The sequence below is a fragment of the Ursus arctos genome, unplaced genomic scaffold (genome assembly GCF_023065955.2).
Source record: "Ursus arctos isolate Adak ecotype North America unplaced genomic scaffold, UrsArc2.0 scaffold_4, whole genome shotgun sequence".
Taxonomy (NCBI): domain Eukaryota; kingdom Metazoa; phylum Chordata; class Mammalia; order Carnivora; family Ursidae; genus Ursus; species Ursus arctos.
Genome location: NW_026623056.1, coordinates 30,289,766 through 30,307,649, shown reverse-complemented (window position 1 = coordinate 30,307,649; position 17,884 = coordinate 30,289,766). Strand labels below are relative to the sequence as shown.

The 17,884-nt window shown below is 50.4% G+C and overlaps 1 protein-coding gene across 1 annotated transcript in view; it reads left to right on the top strand.

Moving 5' to 3' along the window:
* Positions 1-12,848, top strand: part of PDIA5 (protein disulfide isomerase family A member 5) — a 91,969-nt gene extending 79,121 nt beyond the window's left edge. Inside the window, exons 14-17 of the mRNA XM_026494902.4 lie at positions 1,506-1,636; positions 5,720-5,790; positions 12,098-12,232; positions 12,617-12,848. Of these exons, the coding sequence (XP_026350687.2) occupies positions 1,506-1,636; positions 5,720-5,790; positions 12,098-12,232; positions 12,617-12,697 (418 nt within the window). The 3' untranslated portion in view covers positions 12,698-12,848. The remainder of the gene's footprint in view (positions 1-1,505; positions 1,637-5,719; positions 5,791-12,097; positions 12,233-12,616) is intronic.
* Positions 12,849-17,884: the final 5,036 nt, after the last annotated feature.

Genomic DNA, 17,884 nt, shown 5'->3' with positions numbered 1-17,884 from the left:
GAGACTCCTGGGAAGAGATGAGGGCACTGGCAAGTCCTGGTCTCAGCTCCCCCACATTGTCCTGCTCGTCCCTGGGAGCAGCTCAGTGGTTCACTTCCAGGCGAGACAAGGTACTCACCCTTTTGGGCCTCTTGGTGTCAGAAGCAGGGCTATTCACACCTGGCCCTCTAGCCTCCCTCTGGTGCCAGGGCTGGTCCACTGGGAGGAGTGGCCAGGTGGGGGTTCAGGCAAGTCCTTGGTGGTTGCACTTGTGGTTAGAGAGCCCAGGGAATCAGGAGTGGCCTGGAAGCAGGTCGTGAGCACCGAGGATCTGTGTCCCTCCCGTGCGTCGTCCCTGCTGCTGACTGCCTGAAAAGCACTTAGGGTAAAAGCATGGGGTTTGGAGTCTGAGAGCCCTGCACTCAGATGGTGACCCCGGGCCATTTACTTGACCCCACTATGCCCCAGTTTCCCATCTGGAAAATCGAGGCAACACGTTCCCAAAGACTTGTGTAGAGAATTAAATTAAACTCCTGTGCTTAGCACGGTGTGTGGTGTGGTAATACTCAGAGAGGAAGCTGTTTCTATTACTGATACAGCTGTTTTGTGGAGTTGTAATTGACAGGAGCGCCACATAAGTGGCAATACCTTCCCAGGCTTTGCCACTTGCTTTTATAGCTGCTGCCCGTTTCATGCTCAGATCCTATGAGGCCAGAGTTTTTTGTTTTTGTTTTTTTAAGATTTATCTATTTATTTGAGAGAGAGAGTGCAAGTGCACACATGTGCGTGAGTGGGGGGAGGGGCAGAGGGGGAGAATCTCAAGCAGACTTCCTGCTGGGCGCAGAGCCCAACGTGATGTGGGGCTCGATCGCACGAGACAGCATGGCCTGAGCTGAAACCAAGAGTCAGAAGCTCAACCGACTGAGCCACTCAGGGCCCCCCGAGGTCAGAGTTTTTATTCCTATTTCCTTGACGAAGGAAATGAAGTTCAGAGAGGTGAGGGGCCTTGCCTAGACACAAATGCCGTTCCTCTGGGAGCTTGGAAAGAATCCTCAGGCAGAGTGTGCACGGCAGATGGCTCTGAGATGGAGGACCGAGTCTGGTCACCCAGGCGCAGGGCGAGCAGTGCTGGGTGAGGCCGCTGGCAAACGTTTGCAGGCTTGTGCACAAGCGGCGTGCTGTGGGTGATGGAGACATGCTCGCCAGCAGGCTGGTCTGGGGAGGCAGGAGCCCAGGCAAAGGAGCTTCTGTCCCCGTGGCAGGAAGACAGCTGACACCTGGAGAGGCTGTCCTGCCCTAAAAGGGGCTCAGGTCTTCCACACCTTCACAAGATGGCTTCCCGATAGGCTCCTCAGACGGAATCAGAATATCTTCGCGGATGGTACAGATTTGTTCATCTTTAAACTCCGCTTTTAAATTACGTTGTAGAAAAAGGATGCAAAGTGATTTCTTCTTGAGTGCTCCTCTGGGTGGGGATGGAAGTGCTTGCCCCTTATGCAAGCCTCTCCTTATGACTCTTCCCGCAGCCCTGAGGCCCCTCCACCCCCAGAGCCCACCTGGGAAGAGCAGCAGACCAGCGTGTTGCACCTGGCGGGGGACAACTTCCGGGAGACCCTGAAGAAGAAGAAGCACACCTTGGTCATGTTCTATGCCCCTTGTAAGTAGCTGGGGGTGCTCACTGTGGGGTGAGGCAGAGGAGCGAGCCAAGAAGATCCTCCCCAGGGACCAGGGCAGCCACAGGTAGACTCTGGGCTCTTCTCTACTGTGAACAAGGCTCTTCCGGTCTCATTCCAGGCTGAGGTCCTTCAAAATCCAGGGCCTCCTTTGTCAGCTCTGCCAGGGTCTCTCCCTCTTTCTGGAGAGCCTTTCTCACATCTGTCCTAAAGCCCTCTGCTTCTGTTTGTGGCAGGAACGTGCCATAAAATTATTCAGTCTCCTCCTGTCCCTGGAATATTCTAGGCTGCCTGCTTCCCACCTGCTGCTTCCTTCCACTCCTTGGCTCCCTCCATCCCACTGGGCACTGACTTCACCTTCAAACCCATTTGGCCTCTGCTTTCCTTGTCTTCCTAAGCATCCCCAGCCCAGCACCCTCCCAGACCTCCCTGACTGCCCCCCACCACATGGCTTTGACACCGTTGGGTTTGAGGCTGTGGGAAAAGCACACCACGTTCTTCTGAGCTAGCTTCCCCCTCCATCCCCGTTTTTATCAGAGTTTAAGTTGAGGAAGTGACAAATGTATCTGTGACCTTTAGATTTTGTGCGTTCCATTTTGAAGTTAATTGATACTTGAACGGGAGGGCTCTTGAATTTCCCACTCTTCTGTTGCCCTTGTCTCTCTCCCCCAGGTTACAGCTCAGCTTAATGGAGTGGGGATAATAAAGCTTCCCACTCGGAGAAGCCAGGCAACTCAATCTAGTCGTAAACCTGCTTGCTTGTAGCCAGCCCTCCTGTTGGCTCCCCTCCTGCCCCACTTTTCAAGTGTTAATAATCTGTAGTGTCTCTCCTCCCTCTCATGTTCTGGGTTGCCTCCCGCCTCCCTTTCCCAGCCTCAGAGCTCTGCCCTCAGGCAGCCAACATGTCCCTCTGTTTTTGCCTTTTCTTCTCCAAGTGGGAGTGGGACTTAGGCTCTTTCTTGCTGAGCTTCTCGCTGTCCTCATCTGTCCCGAGGACATGCTAGAAAGCTGAGTGGGTTTTAAGAAGTGGTCTTCCATCTAGGCAGAATGGGGCGTGCAGGACTGAGAGCAGAGGGTGTATGACCTACCCGAGGCCTTAGAGCAGTGTATGACAGAGCCCTCCCCCGCGGCCTGGGCTGGTGCTCTTTCTGTCACAGATGTCATCCAGAGAGGAGGAGCTTTCTCAGCAGCCGTGAAAGCCTGGCCGCAGAAGTCGAGGTCCTTGACCAGCTATGGGGCGGACTTCAGTACATCCAGACTAAATACTTGCCCTCAGGCACGCTCCTTCCTTTCCCCTTACCCCTTGGGCTGCTAATGATCCCCCTCACAGAGCCGCTGTGTGCTGGGTGGTATCTGGGGCCCAGGATACAAGGGAAGGAGGCATGGTCGCTGCTTGGCCTCAAGGGCCTCAGAGTCTACTCTGGCAAGGAGCAACTCGAAACAGCCCATTCAGGGCCGCTCCACTGAGCGACTCAGCTTCTGTCAAAGGACCTAACACCTAGAGTTTCCCTTTTCCTCTACTGCGTGCTCCTGTCCCTGAACTCTGCTCCAGATTCCTAAGACATGCTCAACAGGGAGGAGGATCTATTCAAAGACAAGTCTTTTAAAATTTTTCAATTGTAAAAATAATACATATTTATTTATAATATATATAGTATATAATATACTTTTATGCTTATTTATATATAAAGAACCTAATACTACAGGAAAGTCACACCCCTGATAAAGGTAGGTATGAAGTAAAAGCAAAAGCCAACCCCACAGCCTTCCCCAATCTCTCCTCCCTCCCGCCTCTTCCGTCCCTTCCCCACTTCCCACCTCCCTACCATGTCCCTTACTTCCCAGCTCCCCCGTGTCCCCCACCTCCGCCTTCCCCAGTTTCTACACAGATCTTCCTCCAGCTGTTTCATTGTTCTCTCCTGTTCCAAGCCCCCACTTTGCTCTCAGTGGTCTGGTCCTGGTGACTCCCCTTCTTAGGCTGGCTTGCTGAGTCTCTAGCATTGGCATTTTCTGTCCTGTCCTCGGTCTTTGTCTCTGTCTCCCCACTCTGGGAAGCTTCTCTAGTTTCCTGCTACACAAAGGTGGTGCCTTTTTAAAGAGTCCAAATTTAAAAATCATACCTCTTCTGGCCCACCTGACACCTCTTGGAAACATCTTCATGCCCTTTCTAAAACAACCTCCCCTCCAGTTATTCATCTGCCTTGCCCTTTCTTTTGGGTAATGATAAAATTAGATGCACCAGAAGGTGATTAATCTAAGACCTAGATACTTTAAATTGATGGTAATAGGAATTTGCAATAGGCTGACAGTTGCCTTTATACTTTCAGTAAGCAAAGAGCTTAAAAGGAAAAATTAATAGTGATACCGGATTTGGGGGGAGGGGATAGCTTATTTCCAGCCAGCCTGACGCTATTAGGGGGCACCCATGTGCCACTCACGAGGGACCTCTAGGTGCCACGGGGATGGTGCTCTGACAAGCCTTGTCAGCCAGCACATTGTGCCCTCTAAATGTTTTGGAATGTATAAACCATCATTCCTTTATAATGTACAATTCTCATGAATTTGAGCTATTCTTCCTCTGCTCGGTCAAATTAGAAAAGTGTTCTTATAACTGCCGTTGAGGCAGTTAAAAAATCGTCTGTTAGTATCAGCCACAGGTGAGGCTGTGCTAGGCACTCGGTCGCATTCGGCTCTGCTAGAACCCCTGAGCAGCCCAGCTCTCTTCTCTATGTCTGCGGTGGATGCGGGGACAATCCCTTGACTGCCCCTCCCCATCACTGTCCACACCGTTCCAGGGCCAGCTGGCTGCTCCATCAGCCAGGCCATGTGGGTGGTCCCGCCCATCTCAGGAACTGGCTCAAGCACTACATTCATGTTAAAGTTGTAGCTTGGCCTTCATTTGGTTTCACAAAACTCTTTGAAATTCCAGTCATTATTATCTTATTTTAAAAAGAGAGAAAGCAGATGAGCAAAGCCATTTCTGGTCCCCGCCTTGGCTGGCCCGACTGTTTGCCAGCCCTCCCCATGGGGCATTCAGCCTCTCCCACCTGTGTTTTGATCAAAATTAATTACCAGTGTCAGGGGAATCCTCCCTCAGAGCAGTTCTGTCTCCTGGCAGTTGTGTTCAGTGTCTGGGGAATGGTTGGAAGAAGGGGGCTTAGGTTTGGATCAGCTAATGCTGAGGGGGGGCCAAGAAAGGGGGTCTGTCGTGTCAGGTGACAGTAGCAGCACAGTCACACCCAGGGCCTCTGGAGTTACGGTCCTCGTCCACTGTGATAAGCCTCTTCCCTCAGTCAGGAACCCGGGCCCTGAGGAGCTTCGGGGACTCGCTGTAGCTTATCGTCCTCTCAGCCTGACCTTAGCTCTCCCGTCCCTGAATCCAAGGTTCAGGTTGGTGGTAGAGGCGAGGGTAGAAGGATAGCATGAGGACCAGGGGCTTGGTTTGGCCACTTGGTCCAGGGTGGGGATTTGCTGGGAATGGAGAAGTTAGCAGCGGGACACGAGCGGTGGGGGCTCGGGTGGAGTGGTTACTCCTCCCTCCACCTTTCCCAGTCCCGTTTTCTCAGTCATGACATGGACAGATGTACTGCTGTCCCTAGGGAAGGAGAAGGGGACTTTGTAACAGGCTCAGAGAATCCTGAGCATACATCCTCCTTTTCCAAGCCCCAAGCTCCCCTCTCTCCCCTAGCTCCGAGGGCAGCGCTCTGTGGAAGGAGCTTGCGGAGCAAGACCACAGTAACCCTCTCCTCCACCCCCAGCCTCCTCGGGTGTATGATGGGAGGATGTGGGGTGGGAGGTCCCGGGGCAAGAGCAGACCCCATGTGTGCACAGGAACCTCCACAAAGCCCTTGTGCTGACAGCAGACGCACAGGGCAGTGTTTGAGTGGCAGGGTTGACACGTGGACCCTGACAGTCTGGTGTGCAAGGGGTGGGAGTCACATGAACCCCCACAGTTTGTTGGGTGGAGGGAAGCTCCTGGAAAGGCTTCTTGGTCGGTGCCAGGAGGGGCCCCCAGCTCTGCAGCCTCCCGTGCATGAGCGACAGTCGATCCTTCCCCTCTCCCACAGGGTGCCCGCACTGTAAGAAGGTCATCCCACACTTTACCGCCACCGCCGACGTCTTCAAAGATGACCGAAAGGTAAGGTACCCTTCATCTCTTGTCCTGACTCTGACTTTGCTCTGCCCTGAGTTCCTCTACCTCCCTCCCTTCCATTCAGGTCCCTTTCCTGAATAGACTCTGCTGAGATCAGGGAATTCCTGGGAACCAGGACATTATTTTCATAAGGCAGGATAGGGCAGCTTGAATTTCTGCTGTAAAATCAGCTAAAAGGGATACACTGAACTGTTGCAGTCCTTCCCAGGAAGAGGGTTGGTAAAGGGGTCATCTGTTTATTTTTAGCGTTTGAATCTTTTTACAGTAGGATTTGTAGTCATGCATTACTTATATAATTGAAAATACCAATAAAAAATATCCAACAAAAGTCAACTGGAGGTGGCCAAGGTGGGGAGGAGAGCAAGACCGTCTGCAGAGCCTCGTCCCACCGAAGTAAAAGGCTCCCGTGGCTGCCGACTGATGAAGCATAAAATTAACAAGCTAGAACTGCAGATTGGATTAAAGTGTGGGGAGAGGGCACCCCCAGGCAGCTCCCCAGGCAGCTCCAGCAGCCAGGGCAGCGTGGACTGCTACCAGGTGAGGGCAGTGTGTGACTCCAGGGCCCAGCAGTGGTGTGGCCCGGGAAGACCCTGGAGCTCCAGCTCGGTGCAGCTTGGCTGCTGCTGAACTGTGTGGCTTGGAGAAGTCCTATCGACTCTCCGGGCCTTGAGTTCTCTTCTCTCCAAGGTTGGGGTTCTGTTCTAGATGGTCATGAAGACTCTTCCCAGCCTGGGACTCTGTTGTAGGAAGCTGTCCCCCAACAGGCCTCAGAAGCGTGCTCATACACACCCAGACCTGAAGGTGCACACATGTGCACTGGGTGAGATCCTTAGGTGCAGCCAGGGCAGGCTGGACACGCACGCCAGGAGGCACTGGAGTTAGCCCTCGGGGGATGGCAGTGATGGCATGTGAATGCTGTACGGGGACAGCAGGTCAGAGGGAGCCAGGCTGGGGCACAGGCACATGTGTGGGGAGGGGGACAAGTTCGGGACTCAGACCCCAGGACCCTTTCCTGGACTCAGGATGTCCTGTCGTCACCCACAAAGTCTGGCTCTGCCCTTGAGGCTTCCTTCACCCCACCAGGAGGGAACATAAGGACCAGAAACCTTTTCTCCTTTGCCTGCCCCTTAGCCTGTATCAAGAGGGGCATGGCAAGAAGGGGCTTCCTGTCTTCCTCCTCCCTCCCCACCCACCCTCCTCTGCCACCCGGGGCCAGTGCATACGCAGGAGCTCCGGGGAGGTCCAGCACAGCCCGGGTGGCCAGTCCCAGCAGGACTCCCTCACAGTCTGGGTGTTGGTTGGTGTGGGGAAGCCTTTGCTCCCTGCAGCCAGCATGGGACTGGCAGTCATTGCACACTGACTCCCATCACCCCTCACCTGGAAAACTCTGGACAGACAGGAGAGTGGCTGAGGTGTGGGGTCTCCCTGTCCCCTGGCTGCTCAGGTCTCCATGGCTACAGGATCTGTGAAGGGATCACCTCAGTCCAAGCAGGTCCAGGCTGGCTGTGCCCATAGTGAGCAGCCAAGGGCCAGTCCTCCTCTTCCTCTCTCCCATCAGCTGATGCACAGGAACTCCATTTCCACGGGGCCCCTCCTTCTCCGAGACGCCAATATGCCTTCCCTTAATTATCTCAACTTGGGCCAGTAATGTTGCTGGCCTTTTCCTGAGGTCATTCCCTCTGTCTATTATTTCCTCTCTTCTCTCCTTCCAGCTCCCTTTATTCCAAGCCAGAGATCACCCTCACTCATTTCCAGGAACACATTTAATCTCTCTGTCCTTCTCTGCCAGGCAGTTGGCAGACCTGGGGTTCCTGGACATGGCTCTCAGTAACACCAGGGAAGCATTCGCTCTCGGCCTGGGGGACTAAAGTTACTGGTGTCACAATTGCTGGATGCCATCCTAGAACGGTCACATTAGAAGTCTAGGGATGGTTCCAGGAATTTGTAATTTTTTTTTCTTTTTCCTTTTTTTTAGAGAGAGAGCAAGCAGGGGAGGGGCAGAAGGACAGAGAGAATCCTAAGCAGGCTCCTCACACAGTGCAGAACCTGACATGGGGCTCGATCCCACAACCCTGAGATCATGACCTGAGCCAAAACCAAGAGTCGGATGCTTAACCGGCTGAGCCACCCAGGCGCCCCAGGAATTTGTAATTTTTAAGAGCTTCCTCTCGTACTGGCCACTGGCTGGTGTTTGGGGACTGGTGGCCCACCCAGCCCTCTCCTACTCATGAGGGATCCAGGCCCAGAGAGGAGCTGTGTCCCTTGCCCAGGGACACTCAGCCGTGGGTCACTGACAGCCAGAACAGAGTCTCTTGACTCCCAGTTCTCCCGGACACCCTGTGCTGCCACCTCTTAGCTAGAATTGTATTTTTCCCCCAGAAGCCAGTCTCTGTTCCTTCCCCAATCAATATGCAGTTTGGTTGTTCACTTCCATTTTCATAGCCAAAGTCAATACTAGCGCCTGCAGAGATTTATTTTACTGAATCAATAAAGCTGCATGAGGCAGCTCATATTTCCGCCGGGGAGCCTCCACCCCTCCCAGGAGCTTACTGGGGAGCTTGAGCAGTGGACACACTGGCTGGAGAGAGGGCTGCAGGCTGCTCGTGTGGGAACCGATGGCGGCAGGGAAGGGGCCACAGAGGACATGGGCCTGAGGTGGAAGGCTGGTGGGTAGAGGCAGGGGTCAGGGTACCACTGGGCCGGCAAGGTGGGGCTCATCTCCCACTGCACATCCAGGTGTCCCCAGCCTGGGGCTCGGGCTGGCCAGCAAGGTGTGAAGGTCATCCCGGGACAGGCGCCCCGAGGAGAGGGAGCTGCTGTAACTTTGGCCACGGTGTGTGTGTGCTCTTGCGTTGACAAGGCTGTCTGGCCGTCAGAAAGGAAAACTCCCTGAGGGTAGGCACCTTATTTGTCCTTGAGTTCCCTCCAGTCTTGACGCCTGAAGCCTCTATAAATGTTGACTAAATGAAGGAACAGTAGTATTTGATATTTTCTGAAAACTCCTCTTCCACTGATGCTTGAGAGCATTACGTCATGTTGTCCTCTTAGTAGCGTAACCAAGTAGGTATTCTCCCATTTTACAGAGGAAGAGATTGAATCTTCGAGAGGTTAGAAGTCTCTCCCAAAGTCGTCCAGCTGGGAAGGGGCAGCTTAGAACCAGATAAACTGGCATTGTCACAGGTCTCCCAGAAGCAAACTCAGGTTCTGGGACTCGTGCGTAGGGGGTTTATTTGGGAAACGGTCTCGGGCTACAGCCTCAGGGACGGTGGAAGGGGGAGCGGTCAGGAAAGGAGCCCGTTAATGAGCAGATCAGTGCATGTGTAATTAGGTTCAGTCCCTGGAGACCTCACCAGGGACGTAATCGTCTCACCCAAAGGTCAAGGAAGCCAGGGGACATGTCCTCAAGCCCCATCCATCACTGACCTTACTTGGGTCTCCCTGCAGCCGAGAATTCTGGGTGCCAGTGGCAAGTGTTTGGCCAGGGGGTCCTGGCAGGATACCAACGACCATGGAGCAAATCTAGAAGTGAGAGTGCACTTCCGGTGCGGTAGTTCAGTCAGTGTAAATCTGGAGTGGGTGTGAGGGGGCAGGCATTTAGGAGAAATTGGGATAGGTGAGAAAAGGTTTATTTGCTGTCTTCTTTACAGAGTCTAAGCCGCTTCTTTTAGAAAGAGCCGCACTCGACTCCTCTCCTGCCATAGAAATGGAGTGTGGAGGAGCCTTTGCAGCCAGAAGTAGCACTCTGTGTATGTGGCTGGCAGCTGGTTTAGGGGATTCTAGTTTAGGGGATTCAAATAAATACATGTTTTTAATTAAGTCGATTTATAAAACTATACACTATATTTCCCACGGCTCCGGGGCATGTATACAAATTAAATTCGTAATTTAAAGCAGATGCAGGGAGAGCAGCAGCCCGGAGCAACCCTCATCAAGCACTTTCTCAGCCCAGCCGAGGAGCCTTGGCCCCTCACCGGGGGCCGGACGCAGACGGCTGCGTGGTGTGCGCCTTCTCCCCTGGGCTGGGCCCCAAGAAACGGAATGCTGAGGACAGCCAGAGGAGCGTCTGCCTCGTGTTTCTAAATAATTCAGAAAGCCTTTTAGAGGGTGAGCGGGGCTTCTCAGAAGCCCGCAGGGGCCCGCCTGCCAGCCCAGCGAATCGGGCTCCGTGCGGACGCCAGCAAACGGTTTGTTGAACCCGCCCGAAGGAGACAGCTGGCCCTCCGCTCCAGCCACATGTTGCCTGTGGGAATGCAGGGCAAATGCCATCAAATCTGGCTTTTAAACAGAAGCTGGAGAGCCAAACTTTTATATAAAATCTTCTGGCTCTTTTTCTAGGTTGGCAGCTAATTCAGGTTTATTTTTTTTTTAAATTCTATGTGGGCCAAATAGAACAGGACTGAGAGCCAGATATGGATTGTGTGCAGTGAGTTTGCAAACTCAGCTCTAAGAAGTCTTAGCGTACAGACGTTATGTAGCTGAAGTGGGAGGGAAGCGCGAGGGCGGGGGAGGGGCAGGCGTGGCCCGCTGGGGACCAGAGGACAGGCTGCACCTCGCTCTTCACTCCGTCCGTCCTGAGCAGTGGTCCCACTCCCCTGGGCCCAAGGTCAGTGACCAGCAAACGTGACTGCTGGTGGCCTGCAGGATTCTTCTACTTGGAAAGGGGGCCTCCATCCCCATGTGAATAACCCGTAGCCATAGAACCATGTGGCTACTTAATAATTTGTGGCTATTTAATAATTTGAAATTTCAGGCATGGTGATAGTTCAGTCAGAATGCCTTAATGGGCCCTGGTTCTCAGAGGCCACGTGCTCATTACCCTCTCTGGTCCTGGTGTGGGCTGGTCCTCCCAGGCCGGTGCTCCCTGCTCGGGCCTTCATGCACCTGCTGCCTCCTCCTGACTCAGGTTGTAGATCAAATACTGTCTCCTCGGAAAGGCCTTCTTGGCCATAAAGCAGCCCCTCTGGCTATTGTCTTCTTGAATCACCCTCTTTTAATTTCTTCAGAGCATTCACTGGGCTCTAAAATGATCTCACTTGTTATGTGTCTATTAACTGCCTTCCTGCAGTAAGAATGGCAGTCATTTAATGGCTGGACTTTTTCAAGGTCACCGCTGTACCCTTAGCACATAGCAGCGCTTGGGTAAATGCTGCCTGTCATCGGGGTCTGCGCTCCCCTCTTCTGTAATGCTCGTGTATGGTGTATTGCTATTAAGCAACCCTCTCCCCTCCTTCCCTGCTTTGTGACCCTCAACAGGAAGAAGGTTCCCCGGGTCTGCTTTATACCCTCTTCTTTTGAAAGAACAATAAATAATAAGGGAAAAATACCAGCTTGTGGAATTTGTTAAACGGGCGGGAAGAGGCCAGTGGCCAATTTGGGAACCTCCTTCTGACTGAAAACTGTTTGCTTTCGTCATGCTGAACTCTTCAGTTTCCTGGAATGTGCTCCCCTGGCTGGAACTTCTTTCTCCTCCTCCTTCAGGCCACTGCTCAGATGGCAAACCGTGCAGAGCACCTTTGTGCCCCTCCCCTTGGCACCGCTCCATCACTTCACACCTCCTGTTGTGCCTTGAAATTGTCTCTGTCTGACCCCTTTGATCAGACGCTGAGTCCCTACAGAGCTCGTGTCTGGGGCCATAGGAGTGATTATGATAGCAGTGAACATTTACTGACTACTAACCACGTGTCAGGTCCTGTGCCGAGTCACCTCCCTTGGATTCTCTTGCTCAGCCTTCATAATATCCTGATCACCTAGGTATTGTGATTACTCCCATTTTACAGATGAGGAAACTGAGGCACCAAGAGGCTAGGTCATTTTCCGTAAGTCTTACTATGCTGCCAAGCCAAGATTTGCGCTTGGGAAACTTGACTTCAAAGCTCTTGTTCTTAACCTTGGTACCCTACTGCCTCCCCAAACAGATGTTCAGGAAGTGTTAGTTGATAAATGAATGAGTCCCACCATGCCTCACAGAAGGCATCACAAAACCTGCGGTGTTTACGAATGCTCTCAGGTCATCATTTCCTTTATGGCCATTATACTCTTGATTTTAAAGGGTGATCTGCAAGCTGAGTCCCCTAACCTTCCCCATCTGCCTCGAGAATTGGAAACAAGCAGTGGCAGTCTCAGTGGAGCTCTGAGCTGGGGAGGCTTTGGTTCGGCTCATCCTTGCTGTTGAGAAAAATCAGACAAAGGACACGGCATGGGCCTGAGGTGTGGTCTATATGCGGAGGGTCCAGGCCTCAGGTCTCAGACGGGAGGCCCCCTGTGCTGACCCAGCCTTTCCTCGGGCCCACAGATTGCCTGTGCTGCTGTGGACTGCGTCAAAGAGAAGAACCAGGACCTGTGTCAGCAGGAGGCCGTCAAGGCTTACCCCACGTTCCACTACTATCACTATGGGAAGTTTGCGGAGAAGTATGACAGTGATCGGACGGTAAGCTGGGGAGAGGCATCGCTCCTGAGCTCGCTCTGTTGGGCAGGCAGACAGCCACTGAGAAGGGCAGCAAAGGGAGGCTTCCCAGACACCGCCGAAGTCAGCCACGTGCACGCCGCGGGAAGGCAAGGGCTACGGGCCTGAGTGGAAGAGTGCCCCCAGAGGTTGTCCCGGAGTCCAGTTCCTGGAGCCTGGGTGTATTCTGGGGGGTCAGCAAGGGCTCCTCTGTAGCCAAGCAGACTCTCCCCCTGTGGCCAGCCACCTCCACTGGCCACCTCTCTGCATCCAGAGGAGTGAGCACATGAAGAGTCAGGAAAGGGGGAGAGGGTGCACGTCTGCATCATGGGTTAAAGGTTTTTTTCTCTTTCTCTTCCCCTTCCCCAGGAATTGGGGTTTACCAATTTTATTCGAACGCTCCGGGAAGGAGACCATGAGAGACTAGGGAAGAAGAAGGAAGAGTTGTAATTTCTGCCTCAGAGAAAGTTTTTCCATTACACTGTGAATGATACCTGTTTTGTTGTTCTTTCTGAATCTCCACGTGTCCTGAAGACAAAATTTTTTATAGCCGCTTATGGCCATTTTGTACAATTTTGGAAATAAAATCAAACCAATTGTTTGGTGGTGTGGGTTGTTTCCATAGAGCCTGTACTCACAGAGATGGAGGGATGGGTACTTGTGTTGTCCCTCATGCCACGTCCTCTCCTGGGAGGTGAAGAGCCACACGCCGGTGTCCCTTCTGCCCGGGAGACGTGTGAGGGCGGGGAGTAGGCACGAGGAGGGTGGCGTGGGACCCTGCCTCTCTCAGCCATTGGAGAGCAGAACGGGGAGATCAGACCACAGCATATCCTGTTGGAAATGTCTGGTTTGGGGAGGAAATATGTTAAGATAATCAGGGAAAATGGGATGCTGAAGCTGACGGTCACCAAGTACTAGCTTTTTCTGGATCATTTCAGCTTCAGTTTGGGCGTGTTTTCCTGGAACTCAATTACATGTTTCTCTTTCTTCAACTATTTCTGTCGTCTCTTTTCCTCTCTCCAGTCCATCCCTGCTCTCCCTTCATAGAAAAGCTGAGTCTCCAGGTCAGGGTTGAGTGCAGTGCTCATGCCCAGGCTCAAAGGGGCATCTAGAATGGAGAAGGGAAGCGGCCTCTGTGCTGTTGCTTGCTCTGCACGCTATCTGGAAGGGCAGACGTGGGGGGCATATTCTCCGGAGGCATGCAGATGCTGGGTCAGCCCCCCTCCCCGCCAGTCAGTAACCTCCCAACGTTACCACCATGTTCTCCATGGGTGGGCAAGACCCAGCCTCCTGGTCTACCCTGATGTCTCATTCTGCCTCCTTCCTCCATTCCGTCTCTCCTGACCGGCTTTCGCACCAGTCGTGCTTTCTGATCTCTGGGTGACTTAACACCAGCCCTGTGCCCAGTGGTGCTGCCGGAGCCAGAGAACCCTGTGATGTGTCTTGTCCGCCCACAGGGGGTAGAACAGCCCCCACTCCCTCTGCCTTGACTTGACTTAGAAGCCGCCATCCTAGCCTTGGATTTGGGCAGTTCAGAAGCTGCAGTGCTTAGCTGCTCACTTGGGTGGGTTTTTTTGGCAACTTGGCCTTTAGGAACAGCCCTGTTTCCTAGCCTGGCCCCCTCCCAGGGGCTCCAGCCTTCCTGCTGATGGGCTGATGGGGCCACTGAGAGGAGGACCAACAGCAGAGCTGCAGAGCTCCTCATGGCTGTGCTGACAGGTGCCACTGCTTCGTTAGGTGAAGTTGAAGGTTCCCAGCTCCCCAGTCCACCCCCTGCCTCTTCAGCCTTGCTTTTTTTCTCCTAAGCACGCACTTTCTCAGCAGTGGCCCTGGTCTTGCCCCAGGTGAACGAGCACGAAAGAAAGACGCATGCATTTAAACACATGTCCTGAGCTCCTGCTGGGTACTGTACTCAGTCATACAAGGAGCCACATGATCCTGACGCTGTGTAGCGCACCCGTTCCTACGAGGGGCTCCCAAGAGCATGTGTGTGCACAGACATGCTTTTCCCTAATGGTGATCTGGAGGCTTTGCAGGTGGAACGTATTTGCTTGTGTCTTTAAAAAAAAAAAAAATGTATTTTAATTGCATCTTTAGAACAATACCTGCCAAAAACCACTTCCTGACTGAAGGTGCCCATCTTGTGCAGCGCCTTCTTTTTGTCTGTTCCATAGGCTCAGGGTCAGATTTGCCTGGCCTGGCTTCTTGGTGAGGGCTCGAAAGCACCAGGAAATAAATGGCATCCTCTTCACTTCTCTGTTTGCAGGATTTGGTAATTGTAAGGCTTTGTCAGAATGTCTAGTGTTTGCCATAACTTTGGGCATGACCTGAGCAAGTTCACCCCCGCTCTGGACAGTGGCCTCTATGGACAGAACTCCCCACCTCCACTCCCCACCCCCAGCCTTGTCTATGCACTCCCTCTCACTCTTCACCCTTATTCCCCCATTCTGGAGCTCTGTGCAGATGGAGCCAGTACCATGGCATCTAGTTAGTTCCATTCCTCATGCCCACACTTGTTTCATTTGGAGTTCATTGATCTTCAGTGCAGATCCCCTCTCTAGCCCTCGAGGACCTGCTGTCATTTCACCCCTCTGTTCCCGTGGATCCTGCATTTGCAGGCAGATTTCTCTGCAGGAAGTGTCTGTGAGTTAGGGGAGAACTGATTCCCAATCTTCTTTCTGGGCTTTGGCATAACCTTCACCTCAATTTCTGTCCTTTGGGTTACTGCTTCTGTTTCCCCTCCCCCACTGGTTTGCCTTAGCTTCCTGCCTTACTCTGCATCCCCCATGCCTCTCACCCACCAGTGTTTCCCCATCGCTGCCTAACTGGGGCATTCAGAGCTGGCCCCCCCAACCCTTCTCATCTTCCCCATGCAACTGCCTCCCTTTCTAGAGGTGCTTGGCTTCCAGAAACTTCTGTGCCAGGCACAGGGAGGTGATGCTCTGGTTTTAAGAAGTGATGTGTGTGTGTGTGTGTGTGTGTGTGTGTGTGTGGTGTGTGTGTGTTATCTCATTGTGGTTTTGATTTGCATTTCCTTAATGAATAGTGCTGTTGAGCATCTTTTCAGTGCTTTTTGGCCATTTGTACATCTTCTTTGGAAAAATGTCTTTTGCCTGTTTGCCAAATGTGTTGTTTTTTTGTCATCGCTGTATTACAGGAGTTCTGTATGTTTTCTAGATATGAATTCCTTATCTGATCTGTGATATGCAAATATTTTCTGCCATTCCGTGGGTTATCTTTTCATTTTCTTAATAATGCCCTTTGATGCACACAAGTTTTTAATTTTGATAAAGTTCAGTTTATCTATTTTTTCTTTTGTTGCCTGTGCTTTTGGTGTGGTATCCAAGAAATCATTACCAAATCCAATGTGCAAAGCTTTTCTCTTACGTTTCCCTCTAAGAGTTTTATAGTTTTAGGTCTTATGTTTAGGACTTTGATCTGTTTTGAGTTAATGTATAGTAAGGGTCCAGCTTCATTGTTTTACATACGGCTATCCAGTTTCCCCAGCACCATTTGTAGAAAAGACCATCCTTTCCTTATTGAGTTATGGCACCCTCGTCAAAAATCATTTGACCATATATGTAAGGGTTTACTTCTGGGCTTTCTGTTCTATTGCATTGGTCTATATGTCTGTCTTCATGCCAGTACCACAGTTTGGATTACTGTAGATTTGTAGTAAGTTTTGAAATTAGGAAGGGAGATTCCTTCAACTCGGTTCTTCTTTTTCAAGATGATTTTATAGCTGTTCAGGGTCCCTTGAAATTCCACATGTGTATGCCATTAATCATGTGTGTAATTTGCAAAACCAACACTGCAATCAAAGTGCAAAACTATCCCACCACTACAGAGATTTCTGCTGTGTTCCTTTATATTTACTTCTGTTCTCCCCTCCTCCTCACAAACATTGGCAACCACTAACTTGTTTTCCATCTGTATACTTTGCTGATTTGGGGAATGTTATATAAATGGAATCCTACAATAAGTAATCTGTTAAGATGGACTTTTCTCACTCTGCATCGTGTCCTTGAGACCCACCCAAATTTTATGTATCAGTATCTTGTTTCTTTTTATTGCTGAGTAGTATTCCATGGTATGGATGGATGCAACCCAGTTTAACTATTTACCTGTTAGGGAACATTTTGGTTGTTTCCAGTTTGGAACCATTACAAATAAAGCTGCCTTTTGTCTAGATGAACATTTTTATTTTTCTGGGGTAGATACCCAGGAATATGATTGCTGGGTCATATGTTAAGGGTATGTTTAGCTTTTAAGGAAATTGCCAAACTTTTCCAGAGTGGCTGTACCATTTACTTTCTTACCAAAAATGTATGACCGATCCAGTTTCCCCATATCCTGCTCAACATTTGGGAATGTCATTGGTTTTTTTTTTTTTTTTTTTTAATTTGAGCTGTTCTAATTAGGTATGTAGTAATATATCATCATGGTCTTACTGTACATTTCCCTGATGATTAGCAAAGTTGAATATTTTTTCATGTGCTTATTTGCCATCTGTATATCCTCTTCAGTGAGATGCCTGTTCAAGTCTTTTGCCCATTTTCTAATTGGATTATTATTTTTTTTCTATTGAGTTTTGAAAGTTCTTTATATATTCTAGATACTAATCCTTTGCCAGATATGTGGCTTATAAATATTTTCTCTTATCTGTAGTGTGTTTTTTTAATCTTAAGAGAGTCTTTCAGAGAACAAAAGTTTTTAATTTGGACAAAATTAATTTGATTTCTTTCGTGGATCATGCTTTTGGTGTCATATTTAAGACCTCATCATCAAGCCCCAGGTCCTAAAGTTTTCCTTCTATGTTTTTTCCTAGTTTTGCATTTAAATACATGATCCATTTTGAGTTTATTTCTGTACAAGGTGTGAGTCTTAGATTAGGCCTGTGGTGTCCATTTGTTCCAGCACCATTTGTTGTAGACTATTCTCTACTGCGTTGCTTTTGCACCTTTGTCAAAAAGCCATTGGCTGTACTTCCAGAGGTCTATTCTGGATTCTCTGTTCTGTTGATTACATATATATGATATGATATATCATATATATCAGTATATAAGATTATGCTTATATAATGTACTTGTTATATGTCTTGAAGTCAAGTAGACTGATTTTTCCCACTACCTTTTTTTAAATTGTTTTAGCTGTTGCAGTTCCTTTTCCATATAAATTTTACTTATTTTTTAAGATTTATGTATGTGTTTTAGGGAGAGTGAGGGTGCATGGGGGGAGGGGCAGAGGGAGCGGATCTTCAAGCAGACCCCCTACTGAGCGTTGAGCCCGAGGTGGGGCTTCATCCTACAACCCATGAGATCACGACCTGAGCCAAATCCTAGTCAGATGCCTAACCGACTGATCCACCCAGGTTCCCCTTCCATATAAATTTTAGAATAATCTTGTCTATATCATAACTTTTTCTGGGATTTTATCCTTTCAGGTGATTCAAGAAAAAAATATATTTGTATACATATATGTGTGTATATATACAGAAATACACACACACACACACACACACACACACACACACACAGAGAAAGATAAAGCCAAAGACACAAAATATAAATTACTGGTGCCTCTTAGGCAAAGGGTGTATGTGACGTTTTATAAGTTTGAAATTACATCAAAAAGTGC